The sequence below is a fragment of the Spodoptera frugiperda genome, chromosome 21 (assembly GCF_023101765.2).
Source record: "Spodoptera frugiperda isolate SF20-4 chromosome 21, AGI-APGP_CSIRO_Sfru_2.0, whole genome shotgun sequence".
NCBI classification, from domain to species: domain Eukaryota; kingdom Metazoa; phylum Arthropoda; class Insecta; order Lepidoptera; family Noctuidae; genus Spodoptera; species Spodoptera frugiperda.
Genome location: NC_064232.1, coordinates 5749211 through 5774046, shown reverse-complemented (window position 1 = coordinate 5774046; position 24836 = coordinate 5749211). Strand labels below are relative to the sequence as shown.

At 38.3% G+C, this 24836-nt stretch overlaps 1 protein-coding gene across 7 annotated transcripts in view; it reads left to right on the top strand.

The window, feature by feature from the left end:
- The window catches only part of LOC118280471 (acetyl-CoA carboxylase), a 124540-nt gene continuing 99704 nt past the window's right edge, over positions 1-24836 (top strand). Inside the window, exons 1-3 of one of the 7 annotated variants that reach the window (XM_050701734.1) lie at positions 1-232; positions 10295-10389; positions 11418-11584. In XM_050701734.1, coding sequence (XP_050557691.1) covers positions 154-232; positions 10295-10389; positions 11418-11584 — 341 coding nt within the window. In that variant the 5' untranslated portion in view covers positions 1-153. Of the gene's footprint in view, positions 233-7347; positions 7433-10294; positions 10390-11417; positions 11585-18963; positions 19302-24836 lie in introns of those variants that run through there. The other 6 variants (XM_050701736.1, XM_050701733.1, XM_050701735.1 and 3 more) reach the window with 6 other exon arrangements.

Below are 24836 nucleotides of genomic sequence, written 5' to 3'. Positions count from 1 at the left end.
TCTAGTGTCCGTCAGTCAGTCCGTCGTTGGCCGCGGACGGTTGACTTTGGCTGTCAAAGTTGGCGCGCATTTTCAATCAGTCGGTAACATGCAGTGTCAGTGATGTGATGTGATTTTTTTTTTATTTCATTTATTTAAAACTTTTTTTATTATATGTTTACTGTTATTCTTATTTTCGGATTTGTTTTTGTTTATGTTTTTTTGAAATATTTCTCCGGAATCGAGGATTCGAGTGAGTATTTTTATTTAATTTATTTATTTGTATTTTTATGTCGTCTGTATTTTTTTTATTATCTATGAAAGTGATTTGTTTTTTTTATAATATTTTGACAGCTTGTTTTTTTTTTTGCTGAAGTAATTTTGAGGTTATTTTTTTATTTAACTTTAGTGAGACATACTAAATTAATTATTATGTTATCGGCTTACTCACGTAACTGTTTGACGAGGAACTCGACTAGTTTCAAGCCATGCTAGAGGCTCATATTCCTGAGCAGGATTCCACAAACTAGTCGATTTCCTCGTCAAACAGTTACATTTTTTAGATATTTTTCTCTAAATTATATCGATTACGTTGTAAAAATGTACATGAATTACAAATCTAAATCTATCAACGCAATGAAGTGGTTCAACTATGTAATTAACATATAATAGTATGACATTGTTTTTGCCCTTTAACACCTAACAGTACGCATTTGCATATAGGAATCAAGAATTTATACATAAAATTACGAAATGAGGAAAAGATTTATTAAAAAACTATTTCACGATAATTTTACCTTGAATGACCACGCTGATTAAGTAGTCTCAAATATGACTGCCGAGCTAATCATTAACTCCTGATCCGGAGCTGCGGACTACCTAGCGGGTTTACCGGGGCTCCGGCTCGAAAAGCAGGAGTAGGAACGGGGTGGTTTTTAGTCAGTAAGACACTCCCCATCGCCTTGTCAAGGGCGGGAGAAGACATTGGATGATTTTCCACCCTTAAGAAAAGGGGCTCAATAATTCAATAAGGTAGATGACTAATTTTTATTTTAATGTCCGTCTTGTAGATTATTTTAAAACATTAGACGCGGTGTTTTATTACTTTCGGAGATATGTCGATTTGAAATATAGCATAACGTCACTTCGAGATACGTTTTATAGTTATTTTGAAAAAAAAAATACTCTTGACATTTAGCGCTTTCTTTGATTTTATATCTTATCTAGGAAAAATAATTACAATTTTATAAATAATTCGCTTCTCCCAGCGGCTTCGCCCACGTCCCGTGGGATAAAAAGTATCCTATAACCCAAGTCAGCTCATACCCTGTCTGTATACCAAATTTCATCAAAATCCGTTCAGTAGTTTCAGCGTGATTGACGGACAAACCTCGAAAAATCAAACTTTCACATTTATGTTCTGAGTTTCTGAGACTCACAGAAAACCGACGTGAAACAACGCTTGCGTTGTGTTTCATTGTATGAGTGAGGTTACCGAAGGCCCAATTACCCCCCTTCCCGATATTCCCAATCCCCGATTCTCCAACAACCCTTAAATTCCTAACCCCCAAAAGGCTGGCAACGCACTTGCAACGCTTCTAGTGTTTCGGGTGTCCATGAGCGGCGGCGATTGCTTACGATCAGCTGATCCGTCTGCTCGTTTACCGGCTTATACAAAAATGGAAAAAAAGACAAGTTTTTACGTAAAATGCATGCGGATGAAATCTTATGCGAAAATCTAGTCGTAAGATTAATCTATCATAGTAATAATCGTCTATAATTATATTCCAATGATAACGAGTGTGACCTAACGATCTTAGGTCATGGATTTGAACCCTAGAATACTAAGTATACCTATATACACTACATAGTACGGTTTTTCTTCGACGCGCGCCCTCGCTCGTTTAAAACTTGTTAGGTCCTTGTTGACTGGACTTCTACACTACATGAGCTGCTGTTTACATGTGAACATTAGCTCATGACGATACCTAAGTACGTGTGTCGCCTGGACAGTCTACGCTACATGCTTGTTGACTGGACATCTACACTATATGAGCTGCTGTTTACATGTGAACATTAGCTCATAACGATACCTAAGTACGTGTGTCGCCTGGACAGTCAACCTCGCTACATCCTTGTTGACTGGACATCTACACTACATGAGCTGCTGTTTACATGTGAACATTAGCTCATGACGATACCTAAGTACGTGTGTCGCCTGGACAGTCCACGCTACATCCTTGTTGACTGGACATCTACACTACATGAGCTGCTGTTTACATGTGAACATTAGCCCATGACGATACCTAAGTACGTGTGTCGCCTGGACAGTCCATGCTACATCCTTGTTGACTGGACATCTACACTACATGAGCTGCTGTTTACATGTGAACATTAGCCCATGACGATATCTAAGTACGTGTGTCGCCTGGACAGTCCATGCTACATCCTTGTTGACTGGACATCTACACTACATGAGCTGCTGTTTACATGTGAACATTAGCTCATGACGATATCTAAGTACGTGTGTCGCCTGGACAGTCTACGCTACATCCTTGTTGACTGGACATCTACACTACATGAGCTGCTGTTTACATGTGAACATTAGCTCATGACGATACCTAAGTACGTGTGTCGCCTGGACAGTCAACCTCGCTACATCCTTGTTGACTGGACATCTACACTACATGAGCTGCTGTTTACATGTATAGCCTGCACCGCCCAGGGTGAGGCGAGAGGGAGTGTCAGACTCTTACTGACTAAAAACCAACCCGTTCCTTCTCCTGCTTTGAGCCGAAGCCCCGGTAATCTATTACGTTGTCCGTAGCTCCTGATCGGGCATCAATCCTACTGGGCCCTATCTGTGGTGGTGTAGAAATGTACAGCTGTGTTTTAACCTCCTTGGTGTTATCATACGTGATGTCGTCTGATATTTAGAAATGCAAAACAATATTATATGTCCTCTACTATATGATAATGTGTAGGTGTATACTTATATATGTAAATTTCTCAACACATACCTTCTTTGCGCACGTTATGTAATGGAACTACTGAATTTCGAAGCCAATTTACTGCATATAAACAATCGAATATTTTCAAGTTTATATCGTAGGTACCTTACAAGAAGCAAGTACAGAGAGGAGATGACATAATGTGGTTGTGCATTGTGACAAAACAAATCAGCCTTTTTGGTATGAAACACCAGAGGTGTTACAAGTGCGTTGCCGGCTTTTTGGGGATAGGAATTTAAGGGTTGTTGTTCGGGAATCAGGGATTGGTTAAATTGGGAAGGAGGGAATTGGGCCCCCGGTAACCTCACTCACACAACGCAAACGTTGTTTCACGTCGACTTTCTGTGAGGCCGTGGTTCACTCCGGTCGAGTCGGCCCATTCGTGCCGAAAAATGGCTGGGAGAGCCATGCACTTAAAACGGCCTTGCCCAATGATTGATATTTTTCTTGGATTATTAAGTATACTTTCATTTTTCTAGTCTTACTTTTCAACTTACTTAACTCCTGCACCCCTAAAATTATACCTACTTTACAATACACATTACAATACATATTTATCACTAGTATTAGAACTCGAAACGGGATATTTACCATGTTTTTCTATTTCTATGAGTTTCCGATATTTCGGCACTGTTGCAAGCGCCATGATCACGAATGAACTGGAGTAAATGCGGGTGGATGTTTATGAGCAGACAAGTCGGTCTACCCTCTTTCTCGTTCGTTTTTTGCTGACACCGCTAACACTGTCACAAGCAAGTAATACAAGTGACAGTGGTAGCGGTGTCTACTGTCTAGTGTTAGTGACCATGTCAGTTTAAAATCTTATAATACATATTTATGCCTACCCACCTAAAGATTATACCCTAAATTTTATTAACTAGCTTCTGCCCGCAACTTCGTCCGCAGAAAATTAAAAAATTTAGGGTTGTACTACCCCTAACATTTAGGGGGATGAAAAATAGATGTTGGCCGATTCTCATAGATACCGGATAAGCACAAAAAATTTAATCAAAATCGATGAAGCCGTTTCGGAGGAGTATGGCAACAAAAACTGTCACACGAGAATTTTATATATTAGAAGATTTCGATTTATAACTATACAAAGTTGTTGAGTGTGTCAAAATCGTTTTTGAAATCACAGTTTAAAAGGTTCAGGTTTATCAGAGAGCGCTAGTACACAGCCTTTGTCAAATGTGTAGACCCTAAAGGCTGCTTTAACACCAGAGATGTGCTATGTAGCTATGCTACTAAGATGTAGTAGCTAAGCTGTGAAACTATGTGACCGTTTCCACTGATACTAAGCTATGTAGTTGTGCTATGAAGATGCGCCGCCGCATAGAAGATGTAACATACATTCATAGCAAGCATCTCTTACCATATAAAAATATTACTTACTTAGCTGAAAAAAATAGAACTAATGAATATGATTGGTGGAGTCCAAACACATCCACAGCAATGTAGCATCGCACATCTCTGGTAGAAAAGCACACTTAGTCGGATCTTACGACACCACGCCAGAAAAGGTGACAATAGGCTAGTTTCCTACTGTTAGTTAGATTCAATACGTTTTTTGAAACGTCAAAAACTATATATTTTATGATTTTTGTACGAAATAGTCCGTTTAGACATCATCAGATTCTTAAGCAACATCAAACAGCAGACTTATTTCTAAAAAAATTGGTAGAAAAAATCTAAAATTAACTAGATCATCAAGTCAATGAATGAAAGTGTGATTATTTTTTAATATTTAATTGTATTCGTAATCGGTTTTGAGTCCCGGGTCGGGTAAAGTATTACTGGGCTTTTTTTGGATTTTCAAAAATTTCTCAGTAGTAGCACGGAGTCTGGAATTATGCCCAGTATATGGCAATAGGCTTACCGCTTAGTGATGACATACATGAGACTTACAACATAAATTGTATTGAAAAGTGGGTGTACATTGTACAGTGGCATTACGTGCATCTGCCTATATTAAAAGGTATAAAAAAAAGTCGAAATAGTTTATTTTTGACTTCGGAATCTACCCAAATCACACATCTGATTACACTAATGCTATTAAAAGGTAAATAAAGTCACTAGTAAATAAAGCCTAAACTACCTTGATACGCTTTAGATTAGATAAGTAGGTAATCTCTTGCAATCATAGCATTGTGCCGAAATTATCAAGGTCCTCCAATTGATCAACAATAGCGGTGTAATGTACTATCTATCTCAGTTATACACATCTTATTTAACTGCGTACATTCCTATAGTAAACTAGATTCTGCTTACGGCTTTGTCCGCATTCCCGTGGGATAAAAAGTAGTCTATGTTATTTTTTTTAATTGGGACAAGCCCGCCACTACCTCACAAACCGCTGCAACTCCTGTAAGCCAGGATCTACACTAGATACAACCATGAAAACACCGGAACACTGAAGTCCGGCGCGTCCCAGGGACATGAATAACTGTCTTGGATCCAACGAAATAAATCAGAAGATGTTATTAGAGGAGAAGTAAAAGAAATAGCCTATGTGTGTGTGATATTCAAGTGTGGGAGAGCCATGCTTCGGCACGAATGGGTCGGTTCGACCGGAGTGATACCACGGCCTCACAGAAAACCGACGTGAAACAAGGCTTGCGTTGTGTTTCCTTGTGTGAGTGAGGTTACCGGTGGCCCAACAACCCTTTAATTCCTAACCCCCCAAAATACCGGCAACGCACTTGTAACGTCTTTGGTGTTTCGGGTATCCATGTGCGACGGCGACTGCTTACCATCAGGTGACCCGTCTGCTCGTTTACCGGCTTATAACATAAAAAATATTAAATAACTAACTCCGTAAGACAAAAACATCTTCGTGTTATTAGAGCACTACCTACTAAGTGTAATATCAAACAAGGAGGTTGACATACGGATATTAAATCGACAATACCTTTATACTAATCAGAAAAACAAATGCAAATACCTACGTATGTAATGTGGAGTTACTCGCTTAATTTAAACTAGTTTTCCGTCTGTGGCCTTTGCCTATATAAACCTTCCTCTTGAATTATTCTATCTGTTATAAAAAACTACATCAAAATCCGTTGCGTAGTTTTAAAAAATATCGAAGCATACATAGGGACCCCGTGCGTGTGGTGAGTCGCATTTGCACCTCAAAGAACCATCAGACCACCACAGATGGGGTCCAATAGGGCTGATGACTCGGAGCTGTGGACTGCAACTAGACTAGCGTGTTACAGGAGCTCCGGTTCGAAAAGCAGGAGAAGGAACGGGGTGGTTTTTAGTCACGGCTGGAAAACGTAAAAATATTAAAACCACTTTATTATTTTTGTGCAAACGAGCAGACAGATCACCTGATTGCAAACAATCGGCGCCAACTACGTATAATTGTATACCCGCAACAACAAAGGCTGCGTTTCCACCAGAGATGTGCCATGTAGCTATAACGAAGATTCGATAGCTAAGCTATGAAACTATGTGACCGTTTCCACCAATACTAAGCTATGTGTATACCAATGAATATAATTGGTAGAATCCAAACGCATCCATAGTAACGTAGCAAAGCACATCTCTGTTGGAAAAGCATTCTTATAAATGCGATACCGGTTCTTTGAGGGTTACTAATTTGAGTATTGTTAAGCCGGGTCCAGACGAGTGTAACGTGTAATGTAATCCACCGCGTAATGTAACACGAATTCTACGTGTGGACGGCAGTACGAGCATTACATGTAACACTCGCGCTGAAGAATTCGTGTTACATTAAACGGTGGATTACATTACACGTTACACTCGTCTGGACCCGGCTTTATACAGAGATTGAGGAATTTCTCTGGTAATCTCACTCACACAACGGTTCAATTGTTACAAGTCAGTTTTCCGTAACACTCCGCCGTGGCATCACTCCAGTCGAGCCGGCCCATTCGTGTCTAAACTTCGCTCTCCCATATTTATCTAATACATATTATTCTAGTACGCTAATGTCATCCAAAGTCAATCTTATATTTGACCTTTATTTCACATCTTTCGATATCATTTGTCCTGAATCACCTTCACACCGCCACGAAATGTCAACGGTTACAACCGTTTCGCCTTTTGAACTGTGATATCGTTATTAGATAACGTTAAAATAACATAACTGAAATAACTGCTTCAAGCTTCCTTGTGCGAACAGCTAGGGAGTGGAACTCCTTGCCGGAGTCTGTGTTTCCTGATGGGTATAACCTGGGTGTCTTCAAAGCCCGAGTGAATAGGTTGCTTATGGGCAGACGTGCTCCACCGTAGGCCGCATCATCACTTACCATCAGGCGAGATAGCGGCCAAACGTCGGCCCATTTAAGATAAAAAAAAATCAATCACTAGTGTTTTTTTTTTGTTTTGTCTTCCATGAGTAATGGGTGTGTTCCTCAGTGTCGCTAAGTGTCTAACGAGATTTATTTTTCGATTTAATTATGAAGAAAAAGGTACCTAGAATGATTTTGTTTTTTATTATGTATTTTTTTATGATTTGTTGTTATCTTGACTGTCTTGTTGGTCGAGAGGTCGCGTGTGCGACTACCGGACAAGGGATCTCGGGTTCGATTCCCGGGTTGGATAAAGTGTTACTGGGTTTTCTTTTTGGTTTTTCGAAAATTTCTCAGTAGTAGCACGGAGTCTGGAATTATGTCCAGTATACGGCAATAGGCTCACCCCTATTACATGGGAGTTATAACACTAATGGTAAAAAGTGGGGGTACATTGTATAGCGACATGCCGTAATGTGATGTACACCTCTGCCTACCCCTTCGGGGATACAAAGCGTGACGTTTGTTGTTATCTAACGTAAAATCCACGTGTGATTTTTAACTCAGACTGAGTTCGATTACTGCCGACCGAATGATTAATGCTCAAACCTTTTCCGTGCGATACGATACCTTTGTACAGCAATGGCCACTTATAAATGCGGTTTTGCTTAATAATATGTAGATAGAGTGATTCAAGATGTAGATTTATATGTGTATAATACATGCATAATATATTTTTTAAAACTTTGTCCCAAGCTAATATTTTCTCCTGTGTCGTGAGTCGTGGGTGCATCTACAATCATACAATTTTAAACACACAACACCCAGACCCGAAACAACAATTTGCTGTTCACACAAAGAGTTGCTCCGTGCGGGAATTGAACCCGCGACCAGTTGCCCAGCCACCGCACCAACCGTGCAGTCAATATAATACAGAAACACTAACAAACATGCAAAGCCAGGGCGGGTCGCTAGCAAATTATAAAGTAAATTGAACCACCTCTGTCCACCCCTTCAGTATAAAACAGTCGTGATGTTACGCCAGCTCGGGTAAAGTCGAGTAATGCGTTTAATATGATCAGGTCCCCAATAAATGCCTTCTGCCCGGAGATTGGAATTCTGTCCATTTTCATCAAGAAATTCCATTTCACACCTCATCATTACATTGTATAGGAAAATGCGCAGAAGGTTTAGTGAACACTAAGTTTTAATTATTATGTTATCGCCTTCTCACGTAATGTTTTAACGAGGAACTAGACTAGTTTCAAGCCATGCTAGGGGCTTATATTCATGAGCCGCATTCCGCGACACACGACGCGGCGATTGTCGCGCTACTACTGCGTCAGTATGTAGTATAGTTTTTTGCATGTATAAGCCGGTAAACGAGCAGACGGTGATCCATCTGCTCAGTAAACTGACTTGAACCAACGCGTACGTTATGTTTCGCCTTGTGAGTTAGGTTATCAGTGGCCCAAAGCTATTCTTCGTCGACCTCCCGACACTATGAATGTGAACTTGTAAGGGTTGTTCCGCCATGATAAAATGTGCTATGCTACGTTACTTTGGATGCGTTTGCATAGCTATGTTTTTATATGGAAAGATGCGTGCTATGAATGGCTTCCCTACTTTCGATATTATCCTATACTTTTACACAGCTACTTTGCGGCGGCGTATCTTCATAGCACATCTTACTCGCACAGCTACGTATCTCAGTATCAGTGGAAACTGTGCAGTTTCACAGCTTAGCTATTACATTTTCATAGCATAGCTACATCGGACCTGCGGGCTACCTACCGGGTTTACCGGAGCTCTGGTTCGAAAAGCAGGAGTAGGAACGGGGTGGTGATTAGTCAGAGTCTGACACTCCCTCTCGCCTCATCCAAGGAGGGAGAAGTCATTGATGATTTTCCCCCTTAAAAAACAAAAAGCATAGCTACATAGCACATCTCTGGTGGAAAAGCACCGTTAAACTCCCGAAGCCCCACATTATACAAGGGCGGGTATATAAGAGTCTCTATAGGTAGGTATCATTGTGGCACTTCTGATTCCTTCCTGCATCATACTTAGCAGGAATTTTCAAGACGATTGCTTATTTATTTCCTAAGTCTTTATTGTATAGCACAGTTGGGGCCCAGTAGGGCTGATGCCTGATCCGGAGCTGCGGACTACTTAGCAGGTTTATAGGGGACTCCGGTTCGAAGGGCAGGAGTAGGAACGGGGTGGTTTTAGTCAGTAAGAGTCTGACATTCCCTCTCGCCTCGCCCAAAGTAGGAGAAGTCATTATTAACTTTCCTCCTTAAAACAAGGTCTGATTTTTGTGTATGAGGATTAATATGTTTATAAACGCACCCATGACACAGGAGAAAATCCTAGTCTCTCAGACTCTTACTGACTGTAAACCATCCCGTTACTATTTCTGCCCTTCGAGCCGGAGCCCCGGTAACCCGCTATGTAGTCCGCAGCTCGTGGTATGGGGCCACGTTTTAAAAAGAGAATTAATAAAGAATTCTGGTGGGCACATTCATTCATATAATTTGCGTCTATACATATAAGTTCTACGCACCTCAGTAACCCGACTTTGCAGGTCAATCGTCGTGGAATATTAATTTAAAACGTCACGTCATACTATCGTATTATTAATTAATTATATGTTAATTACGGTAGTTATTTATACTATGTTTATACCTCCATTACGTACAATGTGTAACGCCTACAAGAAAAGTTATAATAAGTTGAGTGTACACAACTTGTTGCTATTACTAAATTAATAGGCGCTGCATTAATTATAGTATTTATCAATAGTATTTACTTAAATTGATCGGCATCAGGCTAGTTCTATCTAATGAATATAATAATATATAGATGATGTTCGACATGAATCTTTAAATATCTTGACAAGACGGACATTAAAATAAAAAAATATCATCTACCCTATTGCCGCCGCCCAAAGACTACCACTAGTACAGCATACCTTTAAATAATTAGAATTACGTCGTGTTTCATACATTTAAATGAATACAACGTAAATTTTATTCGTTTCAGATACCAAAATGGCGGACCAGGCGGACCAAGCTCGCTGTTCGTCCAGTGAAAGTGATAATTTCGAAAAAATCGAATCCGAAGAGGCGGGAGAAAGTGTAAGTAGCCATACAATGTCTCCTGCATTAAATTCACCGAGGGAAGTGGAAACCATCGTTTTCTTTTTCTTCTCCTCTAATAACATCTTCTGATTTGTTTCGTTGCGGGATCCAAGACAGTCATCCATGTCCCTGGGACGCGCCGGACTTCAGTGTTCCGGTGTTTTCATGGTTGTATCTACTGTAGATCCTGGCTTACAGGAGTTGCAGCGGTATGGGAGGTTGTGGCGGACTTGTCCCATAAAAAAGCCTATACAATGTACATGATAATTTATTACTTACTAGCAAACCCGGCGAACTCCGTTTCGACACCAATGATGTTCCCTGTTTTCCTGCTTTTCCTTTGATTTTTTCCTGATATAAACCTCACGGAGCCCGAGATCTTTCCAACGAATGCAAAACCGTGGAAATCGGTTCGTGCGTTCTGGAATTATAGCGTCAGGAAGGAAAATCTGACTTATTTTTACTAGCTGATCCGGCAAACTTTGTACCGCCTCAACCATTTTTCTCACTTTTTAGACTTGCCCTGGACTCCCACAAATAATTCCAGATCAAAATTAGGCAAAACGGTCCAGCTGTTCTCGAGTTTTAACGAGACTAACGAACAGCAATTGATTTTTATATAATAGAAGATGTAGATTAGAATCGCTTCTTTCTGCCAGTGGATTCGCCTGAGTTCCCGTGGGATAAAAAGTAGCTGAATGTTATGCCAAATCATGATGTACCCCTATTCTAAATCCTATCCCTATCCCTTCAGTGAGGGCAGCAGGAGACCACATTACAGCACGTAATGCCGCTATACAATGTACACCCACTTTTCTCCATTTGTGTTATAAGTCCCATGTAATAGGGGGTGAGCCTATTGCCATATACTGGGCACAATTCCAGATTCCGTGCTATTACTGAGAAATTTTCGAAAAACCGAAAAAAGCCCAGTAATACTTTGACTGACCCAGGATCCGTTGTCAGTCTCAGTTAATCTTATTGCTAAACAAATTAAGTTCATAATACCTTTCTCCATTTTCCAGGGTGGTGCCAACTTCGTGGTGGGTGAAGAGGTGGAACAAGAGCCTGTTGATGATGGACCAGCTCATGAAGGAAGGGATTCCTTCCCCAATGCGCCCAGGCCGAACAGACCCAGGCCTCTGACAGTCGCACAGCAGCTCGCTCTAGCGGAGAAACGCAGCACTTTGAGGTAAGTGTTGCTAGTTGCGTAAGATAGATGGCGTTAGTTGTTTGTAGTAGATTTATAAACGTTGTTGTTTATAATTTATTTATTTAGTTACGTTTTATACCGGTAATAGATTTAATGGAAGATTATGTTTCTGTATTTATATTCTATTATGAATATGAACTGATTAATATGTTGGATCCAATTACTCAAAGTTCATGAAAATCTGTCCAGTACCTCTAGAGTTAAATTTTTTGTTAGGTTTATTTTTTATTTATTTCATGGGTTTTTCTATATTCCAAACATAAAAATCAATAGTAGTAACCATAGGCGTAGCCAGGTTTTAGTTTCGAGAGGGGTTCAAGAAAGTCGACCCATGAAATGTGTGACAAAATAAAAAAAAATAAAAACAACACTTTATAATATGTATTATGAAGATTCATAGGTAGTTATATATAGAGACCTTTGCCAAACAGGGGATGTACTATGCTAACTACAAAAATTACGGACACGAATGCAATCGGGCTCACTTCGAATGTTTCGAATCGAATTGACAATTACAGAATAGCTTAACAGACCCTTGACTTAGTTATCTATCGCTAGCCTTCTCGTGTCAAAACATTTAGCTTTTATACCATAAGCAGACTTTGGCACACGTGTTACATAGATTTGTTCTCTTTCACCATTCCATTAAACAGTATTATCACCCTCCACCCCCTATTACATGATACTTATAACACAAATTGTGAAAAGTGAGTGTACATTGTATAGTGCCGTAATGTGCACCTCTGCCTACCCCTTCAAGGATAAAAGACCGTCACGATAAACAATAATTACCTAAATGAGTTGGGATATCAGCCGGCCATCCTTTTATTATGTGCTTTGCAAGTGCATTCAATATCTATTAATCGTTAATGCATAGGATCATTGTGAAATATATTAATTTACACAACATCCTAACAGGTTTATAATTATAATCGTGTAGTACGTTCCTAAAACGCAACATAGATGTCGTTAATGTACAAAATATGAAATTGTAGTTTTTTATAAGACACTAGCAAACCTGGCGAACTCCGTTTCGCCACCAATGACTTTTCCCTTTTAAATCATGCCTATTTCTTGAAAATTTTCATGAATTTTCTTTGTCCTTAAACCTCACGGAGCCCGAGACCATTCCAACGAATGCAAAACCGTGGAAATCGGTTCGTGCGTTCTAGAGTTATAGCGTCAGGAAGGAAAACCCGACTTATTTTTATATTATAGATGAATTTATAGGTAGGACATGTATTTAATATAATAATTTATTTTATTTCCTTCCTTTAAATAAAAGTACCTATATTATGTTAATTGTTATTAATGTGCTGTCTTGAATATAAGAAGTATTTTTGCTTTTTAATAAAAGTGAAACATTTTCGAGGTGTTGCAAATGCGACTGGTGAACAAAAGATTCGTGTTTGATTCCTGGGCCAGGCAAAATATTGTTGGAGATCTTTCTACCTTAACAACTTCTCAACTATCTGTAAGATTGGGTTTCTTTAACATTGGTCCTAAAGTTTAGTTCAAAGTTACTACCTAGGGGTCAAAGCACCATCCGGAGTTGGGCTATCTAGCGGGTTTACCGGGACTCCGGCTCGAATAGCAGGAGTAGGAACGCGGTGGTTTTTAATCAGTAAGAGCCTAACCCTACCTCTCACCTCACCCAATGCGAGAGGAAGACACTAAATGATTCACCCCTTAAAAAAAGCAGTCAAAGCAACCCAATCTTACGCCACCTAACAACGCAACGCAACTAATTTCCCAATTTACCTTAGCATCGTAAAACAAAACGCCATTGACTTTCTACTGAATAAAACATACATAAAATGTACGGCCATTATAAAACTAGTTATCAAAATGCATTAAGCATAGTATTACGTAATCATTTTGGTCAGACGGCCGCCATTGCCGTGACGTCAAATTTTCGCGGCAAAGCCTTCAGTGCCACAGAGAATATTAAGTTTAATTCAGTACTCCTCTGCCCTTCGGAGTGATATTACGTCCTCCTGTTACGATAACAAACAATTATTACAAAGTTTTTACGAAGTTTTTTCGATATTTTGTGTTCGTATATTTGTGTTTTAGTGTCTATTTTTAATGTTTTATTTTATTTTCCCGTTAAGTGTGTCGTGCGTGTTGTCAAAGTGATATTGTTTTTGCGCGGCAAATTTGACGTTTAGAGTTTTTTTTTCTGTATAAACTGTGGTTTGTTGTTTTTTTTTTTCGTTTGGTGCGTTATATTTTGTTTTTGTGATTTTAGTGGTTGGGTAATCGGATTATTGTTTAATAAGAATTACCTAATTATTATAGTAAGTACGCAAAACTAGGGCTGTTATTGTGAGGTAAAATTTAAAGCCGAATAATAATAATAAAATTAGGTACAACGTTGATATTCATGAATTTATTGAAAAGGTAATTGTATTTGGTATTTATAAAAACTAGGTAAATCATGGGTATGAATCAACGTTTTTAATAGGCTAGTTTCGTACAAAAACGATATTTTCTCTGAATTTTGTATGAGGTAATGCGTTATGTTTGAATTTATTAATAAGATTTGTACGTCAAACAGCAAACTAATTTTTAGAAAATTTGCTAGAAAAATTGGAATATTAAGTAGATCATCAAATCTATGAACGAAATACATATAATTGTGTGATTATTTTTGAATATTCTATTGTATAGAAAAGTCGAAACACTTTATTTTGACTAAGGAAACTACCCAATTCTTGAAATTATTTTTACGTCATTGGTTGTACAAAAAAATGTCTCAGATTTGTATTAGTTATAATGTAATGTTTTTGGAAATTCGACTTTACTTATCTGCTGGAGGAAATTAGGCCAACAATTAAATAAATAAAAGAGGCCAAAAATAATTCACATACGCCTTAGTTCAGATCTAATCTAATCATGTCATAAAAAATATTGATAATTTCTAATCCCTTATTATTTATTATTTTGAAGTAATGATTATATTTTATTTTACTATATTGTAATAATGTATGGACTACCTCGTTAGCCGAGTGGTTGCTAGTGCGATTATTTATAATTATTATATATAATATGGTACTGATTATATGGACTGCCTCGTGAATGTGGTTGAAAATGCGACTGCCGGACAAGAGGTCTCGGGTTCGATTCCCGGGACTGGCAAAGTACTGCTGGGCTTTTCGAAAATGTCTCAGTGGTAGCACGGAGGTGCCCAGTATAATGGCAATAGGTTCACCCCCTATTACATGGGACTTATAACACATAATAATATGGTGAAGTGGGTGTACATTGTACAGCGGTATTACGTGCCGTAATGTGCACCTCTGCCTACCTCTTCGGGGATAAAAGGCGTGACGTTGCGTATTATTAACAATTTTGAATTTTAGCTTCGTAATAATACTTAACTAAAGGCATTTATTTATATTTATGTTCAAATGCGCAAATGTCTAATTAGCACGTATTATTATCTATCTATGAATTATTGTTATTAATAGTACCTACTTACATAACATCACGTTTTCTATTATCATTTATTTCTGCACTAGTTTCTGCCAACGGCTTCACCCGCTTTCCTTAGGATAGAAAGTAGACTATGTGTTATTCTAGACCATGGATACCCGGAACATTAAAGGTGTTACAAGTACGTTGCCGGTCATTAGGGATTTATTGGCAAGGAATTGAAGGAATAAATATACTTACATACCTTTGCACGTACTTAGTATAAAAAAACCAATCTCCCCCCCCCCCGATTCCCCAACAACCCCTTAAATTTCTAACCCCTAAAAACGCCAGCAACGCACCTGTAACACCTCAAGTGTTTCGAGTGCACATGGGCGGCGGCGATAGATTACCATCAGAGGGCCGAACGCGCTGTTGTTTCGATTAGGTACTTTAAACGTAAAGCAAACTCATATTAAGGGTACTGATTGGCCGGCTTGAATAAACCAACCAATCAGAACGCCGAACGCGCTCTCGTTTCGATTACTTTAAACGTAAAGCAAACTCATACTAAGGATACTAAAATCTGGTACACACTCTTAATCTTGATGACCATACAACTACCTGCATTATGGATATCAAACGAGATGGCTTGACATAGAATAGAGCTCATTAAAACTGTTTTACATATTTATTTAATGTAATTACTTCTTTTATTTTCCTTCCTGTCTATAAATAAATCCAAGTTTCGTATCTGCACAATTTTAACTTAATTTTCCTTTATTAACGACTAGCTACTTCCGCACGGTTTCACCCGCTCAGCTTGACTCCTATTGATCGTAGCGTGATGTTTTATAACCTATAATCTTCCTCGATAAATGCACTATCCAACACAAAAAGAATTATTCAAATCGGACCAGTAGTTCCGGAGATGAGCGCGTTCAAACAAACTAGATATTTAAATATACAGTACTTCGTATATGATGGCTTGTCCTTCTATTATTTAATTTAATGTTTAAAGTGGGTTAAGATATTACAAGTTTACCTTAATTTAAGAAAACGACCGTGGTAATGTAGGAAATGATAATTGTCAAAATAAATAATAACCAAAGTCAAAGTCAAAATTATTTTTATTTCATAAAGACCATTATGGCACTTTTGAACGTCAAAGCAAATATAACAATTAAGAAAAAAACAAAATGTATATCTGTCGGTCAGTCCTTTATTGAAGCTATTTGCTCGTTACAACTTTAGCCGGAATTTTAGCAAAATGTTATAGTGTAAAATTTTTGATACCCGCGGCAAGAGTAGAAGTGATATCAAATGTACTCTGACGTCACAACTCGGCTTAATACCGGTATCAATGTTTATCGAGATTTTCCACACATAACTTAACTTTATTTACTTAAATGTAGTTAACGTATTAAGGTATGAATGACTATGGTTTTAGAAACTTCAAGGTTAAGATCAAACGTATCTAATAATTACGTTAATATGCTTCCGGATCTAACAGGCGAATAAGCTGTTATTTCTATAAGTAAATCTCTGTATATAAAAATCAATTGCTGTTTTTTTTATGGTATAAGCCGGTAAACGAGCAGACGGATCACCTGATGGTAAGCAATCGTCGCCGCGGATGGACACTTGAAACACCAGAGGCGTTACAAGTGCGTTGCCGTTATTGGTCGAATGGTCCCAAGTGCGACTACCGGACAAGGCTTCGATTCCCGGGTCGGGCAAAGTATTACTGGATAAAGTATTTTTCGGTTAGGTATTCGAAAATTTCTCTGTAGTAGAGTAGCACGGAGTCTGGAATTGTGTTCAGTATATGACATGTACTATGGTATGGCAATAGCCTCAACCCCTATTACATGGGACTCATAACATAACTGGCCTCTGTACCTCTGTCTACCTCTGCATACAAAGTACAATGGTGGTCACATGCGCCTGACCACTTCTCAATTAATTTTTGCTTGCACCTGTTGAGATCTGCATATTAGCCCCGCCCCATGACCTTGAGTTGACGAATAAAACGAGGTATTGGGGGTACCAGCGCCGGTGCCACAGGTAGCCGAACAATATCAAACGCACCATTGATTAAGGGTGTAATCCCTGGAACATGTGTAAACGCGTTCCGTCACTAAGCTGCGACGTTATCGCTTTTCGATTAAATGAGACATTATATAAGGCATGGCTTAATGTTTCTACTGGATTCAAGCAATATTTAAAGCGATCAGGCGGATCTGTCCGCCACAGTACATCTCTGATAACACCTTTTAAAGTGATGATTTACGATGCTATCGACTAAATATAAACAAATTGTTTTCTAACGACATTTTAAAGTATTTTTGATTGCCTAGATCATCATTCAGGTCTTTAGATACTTCAAAGATTTTTTCTCGAAATTGTGTATATTTTGTAATATTGTAAAAAGTATCCAAAGTTAAGACGTTGAACGTAATCGAAACTCGAAATCGAAGCGCGTTCGGCGCTCTGATTGGTTGGTTCATCAGCGCCGGCCAATCAGAGCGCCGTACGCTCTCTTTTCGATTACTTTAAACGTAAAGCAAACTCATACTAACTAGGTACTCGTACTCCGGAGCTGCGGACTACCTAGCGAGTTACCGGAGCTCCGGCTCGAAAAGCAGGAGTAGGAACGAGGTGGTTTTTAGTCAGTAAGAGTCTGACACTCCCTCTCGCCTCGCCCAAGGCGAGAGAAGACATTGGATGATTTTCCCCCGTTAAAAAAACATTCATCATAATTATCTAATACTGTCTTCTGATGTTCCCGTCTGTTATACCTTTCATCATTTCACATAATAAGTAATCTCTACCTACACAACTTTGAAATAAAAGGCGTGATGTTATGCAATGTTATACTTTTTGACTAATATAACCTACTTAGGTTTATTTATCTAGACTTAGGTAATAAAGCCATTTTTGAAAATCTCCAAAATTAAATGTTTACGTAAAACCAATTTAGGTATTCCTCCTTTAAAGAAATGTCAACTTTAACGTGCTATAAATAAAGTCGATAATCAAATTTCGTAATAGTCGTGTGGTAAATATGTACGCAATACAAACTGAACAGTAGGTACCCTTAGTACGAGTTTGCTTTACGTTGAACGAAAACGAAACGAGAGCGCGTTTGGCGCTCTGATTGGTTGGTTCATTCGCACTGGCCAATTAGAGCGTCGAATGCGCTCTTGTTTTGATTACTTTAAACGTAAAGCAAACTTGTAGTAAGCCCTCTGAGCCTCTAGCCAAATACCGCTTTAGCGCTTGTCTACAGAGAGAGTAGTAAAGTTGTCACTGTGTATGTATGTTTGTGCACGATTATCTCGCGTTTGGCTGAACCGATTTTGATACAGTTTTCAGCATAGTATTTTTCAGACTTAGGAGAAGGATTTAGTAATATTACACAACTTAAAAATTTAGGCTTTTACCGTTTGTTTGTTTTTAATTTTTAGAATTGGTTTTTTTATATTTTTCTTATTATAATAGTTTAAATAAAATGCTTTGTAACTAAAAAAATAATTTCTTCACTCAAAGCACCAAATATATCAAGTATATGTAACCAAACGAAAAGAAAAACAACCAACCTAGTTGCCATCGCACGCAACGGATTTCAGTTTGTCTTGTATAGAAACTCATACAACTGCGTCCACTGATCCGCATCGTACGGACCGCATCATCGGCAATGTCTACATGCGATGAGTACTGATGACGCCATACGGAATACGTACGATGCGTACGATGCGGGCCTGTGGACGCTTACCGTCCGAATACTCAAACGCTACTCAATTTTAAGTCGCTCTCAAAACTAGTTCTATCCCTATCAATTCTTTATAAAATGACAGAGATAGCACGATATTTAAGTACAATTTAAAATTGAGTAGCATTTCAGTATTTGGGCGTATATCTCCTAATAGTGACCACCAATAAAACAGTGAAAACAGTGTTTTAAATAAAGAAAACAAGTAGAATGAACAGTGCAAAGTGATTATATGAACGTTTTTTCAAATCTATTCACGTATGTCAGTCAATTTGTGATCATGTTGAAGCGTAGAACATCGAAACGATTCGTGCTTGGTGAGAACAATGAACCACAGTCATTTGATGATGATGGGCCCACGGAAGTCATACCGAACTTGACACAGAAGTTTCAGATGACGTTAAGCACTGATGATGTTGAGGAGGGTCCACCAAGCCGTGATGAGGAACAGCAGAAGCAACAGGACTTTAGACTTTTAAGGACACCTAATTCTGGGACGTTGCAGTAAGTTTTGTTTTTGTTTTTTGATGGGAGGTGGTGGTTTTAAATATGTATTTTTGGGAGAACTTTGGTACTTTAGGAGGAGAATGAAGATTTTTTATGGGGTGAGAAGACAGCAAATTTTATGGGATATGAGACTGACGGATCACCTGATGGTAAGCAATCAGTGCCGCACATTCACCCGCAACACCGCCGTTATTATTAATGGTATTTTATTACAACTTTCGTGAGACATACTAAATCAATTATTATGTTATCGGCTTACTCACGTAACTGTTTGACGAGGAACTCGACTAGTTTCAAGCCATGCTAGAGGCTCATATTCATGAGAAAGTTCTGCGACACACGACGCGGCGATTGTCGCACTGCTATTGGTCAGTACTACTAGTCGAGTTCCTCGTCAAACAGTTACGTGAGTAAGCCGATAACATAATAATTAATTGTTAATGGTACTTCAAAGTAATATGGAATTTGAAAGAGATAATATATTTTTAATTAGTTTCTATACTTACTCAAGATACATTCGACTCGAAAATATCGCCATTGTGAATTGTGTTATGGTTAAGAGAAGTGCAGATTGATCGATTTATTATTTTTAATAAGGCGTAGTATCAACCTACTGGAACTTGAAGATTGCCTCATTTGATAAAAATACATGTGTCAATTTTTTATAAAGTTTTTTTAATTCCTACGGAATCGAAACGTTATCGCGTTTAGCCCTGTGAGTGGTTGGTTAATTGGCGGTAGCCAATCAGAGCGCCGAACGTCATATCTATACACAACTCGGATCAGCTAGGCCCTATGTTACTAGAGGTCCTAATTCCTAATACCCCCCTTCCCAATCCCCGATTCCCCAACAACCCTTAAATTCCTAGCCCCCAAAAAGCCGGCAACGCCGTTGTAACGCCTCTGGTGTATCAAGTGTTCACAGGCGGCGGCGATTGCTTACCATCAGGTGATCCGTCTGCTCGTTTACCGGCTTATACCATAAAAAAATCTATGAGTCTAAAATCGATAAAAAAACCTGTTCTAATACAAAAACGTATTATTTAAGTAGAAGAATCCGTGTTCACCTTTGTCAAGGTAATTTTAATGTTCTGTTTACATTAAGAATCGATTTAACTTAACATACTAATTTGTATGTCAAAGTTTGTACCCTTTTTTGTCACTTACGCAAGAACTACTGAACACTTTTGATGAAAATCGTAAACAGCAGCTCATGTAGTGTAGATGTCCAGTCAACAAGGATGTAGCGAGGTTGACTGTCCAGGCGACACACGTACTTAGGTATCGTCATGAGCTAATGTTCACATGTAAACAGCAGCTCATGTAGTGTAGATGTCCAGTCAACAAGGATGTAGCGAGGTTGACTGTCCAGGCGACACACGTACTTAGGTATCGTCATGAACTAATGTTCACATGTAAACAGCAGCTCATGTAGTGTAGATGTCCAGTCAACAAGGATGTAGCGTAGACTGTCCAGGCGACACACGTACTTAGGTATCGTCATGAACACATGTAAACAGCAGCTCATGTAGTGTAGATGTCCAGTCAACAAGGATGTAGCGAGGTTGACTGTCCAGGCGACACACGTACTTAGGTATCGTCATGAACACATGTAAACAGCAGCTCATGTAGTGTAGATGTCCAGTCAACAAGGATGTAGCGAGGTTGACTGTCCAGGCGACACACGTACTTAGGTATCGTCGTGAGCTAATGTTCACATGTAAACAGCAGCTCATGTAGTGTAGATGTCCAATCAACAAAGATGTAGCGAGGTTGACTGTCCAGGCGACACACGTACTTAGGTATCGTCATGAGCAAATTTCACATGTAAACAGCAGCTCATGTAGTGTAGATGTCTAGTCAACAAGGATGTAGCGAGGTTGACTGTCCAGGCGACACACGTACTTAGGTATCGTCATGAGCTAATGTTCACATGTAGGTAAACAGCAGCTCATGTAGTGTAGATGTCCAGTCAACAAGGATGTAGCGAGGTTGACTGTCCAGGCGACACTCGTACTTAGGTATCGTCATGAGCTAATGTTCACATGTAAACAGCAGCTCATGTAGTGTAGATGTCCAGTCAACAAGGATGTAGCGTAGACTGTCCAGGCGACACACGTACTTAGGTATCGTCACGAGCTAATGTTCACATGTAAACAGCAGCTCATGTCGAAAAACAACGAATGTTTTTATAATTTTGAATATATAACACTTTGCAAATTGCAATATATCTTTTACATTGTAGAAATAAATTTAAATTCAATATATTATATAAGGGAATTTAAAAACAATTTGTTTGTTACCAACGTTTGCGTCAAATGTGTTTTTGTTTCTTTTTTTAATTATTTTGGTAAATGAATACGTCAGCAATTAAGTAAATTACTGTTTTCCTTGTCCGTAGGTAAATATATTTTTGCTCCTTTTATTTGAAGATTATTTATAATTTTAAAACTTTATGCTTGACAAAATTATTCATACGTTAATATTTTAAAAATTATTAAGCGGAAAATATGGTATGGAATTTTTTGTTAGTGGCAACTTCAATGTTTAGGGATGTGGTGAATTCGATGAAAATCTATCGACTTTTTATTTGGTAATAATTTTCAATATTGTGTGTAATATTACAATTACCTAATTTATCAAGTGTTTTGTACTAAATATAACAAATTAGAACCAGTTTCATCTTCTTAAAGATCTCTTCTATCTCTTTCTTTGTAAATATTTGGCTAATAAGAAATACAATTTTGACCCATTTTAGTTAGAACTTATTTACAAATTTGGTAGATTATAGCTTCGATCAACTAGTTGTTATTAATTGAGACTAACCAGTAAATAATATTATTTTACAGTTCATAAATAATCGCCCAGATTTTGACATTAAATAAGACAACACCTAACCTAAAATAATTGGCGAAAAGTAGTTAGTAGTTAGGCAAACATAAAATAAGATTACATCACAAAATTTGTTATTATAACCTCAACCACATTGATCTAGTAACCGCGAAGTAATAAGTAAACAATTTCTACTGCAAGTCTGCCAAGATATATGCACTATCAACCTCAAGCGATAATCTTCAGGTCGAATCATATAGACATATAATATGTTGTAGATAACAACCAACCTTGGATCGCAAAACAAATATCCACTGCGTTTATTTGCTCTACGATTTTCAACTTGCTATTATGTATGTATGTAAAAAATATCATACTATGTTATTATTGGTGTTGCCGGATCTTTTTATATGTTAGTGGTATGATGATGTCTATTTTTGGTTGCAGTACAGATTATTTTGTTTTGAAACTCGATTTTTTGTCTGGCAAATAAGGCAAAAAATGGGTCAATACAATAATAATATCGGTTTGGATTACGGAGATTAGGCTTCTATTATTTTTATAGTCTTCTAGCCAGTAGTGCAAGCCTTATTGGTTTTGGTATTATTCTCCGTTTCGTCACTAATGATTTTCCCTGATTTCCTGCATTTCTCTTTAATTTTTCCTGAATTTTCTTTGCTATAAACACCGCAGCTAATGCAAAACCGTGGAAATTGGTTTATGCGTTCTGGAGTTACAGCGTCAGGAAGGAAAACCCGACTTATTTTTATAATATAATAGATTATTTAACCATCAATAACCAGAAATGGTAATTAACTACCTTCATAACTTGGATACAGAATTTTCACTCATTGGTGGATTATACGGCTTCGGTGTATTCGTAATGACATCATAACATAACGTCAGAACTAAACATCGAGCTATACAAAACCAGTTTATCATGGTCCCGCTTTGTATGAACTTCTGCGCGTTCGAAGGTCAGTTTATACTGGTTTTGTATATCTTGATTTGTAGCCTCAATGTACTCTCAAGGCTAGTTAGTGTACTTAGTGTACTACTTTTCACAAATTCTCCTAATTATTTTCTGTTAGTAGCTGATGAGCCTTTCATTATACACTGGGTGTGAAATCGTGCGTAAAAATATTTATCTATTTAGGTTCAATTGAACTACATCAACTTTTTTATAATTTGCACTTATCTTATAATCCGTTTTAATACTTCCTAATCTAGCTGTTTGTGTACTTTTCAAACTACAAAATAATGTTCTTTTGAATGATATTGTCAATATTAATAATCAATATTTACTGCTTCGTTGGTCGAGTAGTCGCAAGTGCGACTGCCGGACAAGGGATCTCGGGTTCGATTCCCGAGTTGGGCAAAGTAATAGGTACTAGTATTTTTTCGGATATTCGAAAATTTCTCAGCAGTAGTACGGAAGCTGGAATTGTGCCCAGTAAATGGTAATCGGTCATCCCCTATTACATGGGACTTGGTAAAAAGTGGGTGTACATTGTACAGCGGCATGAAGAAATATGCATCTCAGCCTACCCCTTAGGGAAAAAAGGCGTGACGTTGCAAAATCCTTTAGCCTAGCCTTTTAGAAATATAAGGCGTGTTGTTGTAATATTTACTGATGGAATGTGGGCCTCCTATAGCATAAGAGATTAGCTTACAAACTTACGGATTTGACCAAAATAATGAGTCATCGACATACCTCTACGAATTTCCTTGAAAAACCAAATACTGTGGGTAGATAGCATCGTAAATAAAACTATCTATTGATAAATATAATCTATTTTAATTTGAAAGCGTGTGGTCTGATTGGTATTAGTAATCAGTTTGTTAGTCACGACCAGACAGAGCCACGATAACCAATGCCAAAAGAAATAAACTAGGTAAATCCCACCCATTACATCAGCTTTTACTCCTCTTGTTAACACTTATGAAACAACTCTTGTATAGTGGAAATTATTTTGCGCGTGGTTGCGCGCGGGCGCATTGCCGAAGCATGGCTATGCTTCGGCAATGCTGGGACGGCTCGACCGAAGTGAAACCACGGCCTCAGAGAAAATCGATGTGAACAACGCTTGCGTTGTGTGAGTGAAGTTACCGAAGGCCCTAAATTCAAAAATCCTTAAATTCCTGAACCCCAAAAGGTCGGCAACGCGCTTGTAATACCTCTGGCTGGTGTTTCAAGTGTCCATAGACGGCGATTGCTTACCATCAAGTAATCCGTCTGCTCGTTTACCGGCTTATACTATAAAAAAAATGTATTCTACTCCGTATTTTTGCACGAGTAAATATTATTACACAGACAGATTCGTGTACATAATAACAGTAGGATAGGATAACATGAGCACTTATGTGTGTCCAATAAAACAGGTGGACGTTAGTTGTTAGATTAGATAATGTATTCAATAATAGTCTGCTACATTTTGTTTACATACTAACATGTCGCTTTATTTCACTCTCTTTTTGAATATATACGATTTTTTATTTTGAGGGGGAAGTCGTTCAATGTCTTATCCAACCTTGGGCGAGGCGAGAGGGAGTGTCAGACTCATACTGACTAAAAACCACTCCGTTCCTTCTTCTGCTTTGAGCCGTAGCCCGGTAACCTGTTACGTTGATGACAGCTCCGGATGTCGTTATTTGCTACTGGAGTCTAATTTTGCTCAAATATTGTCAAAAGACGGAGTC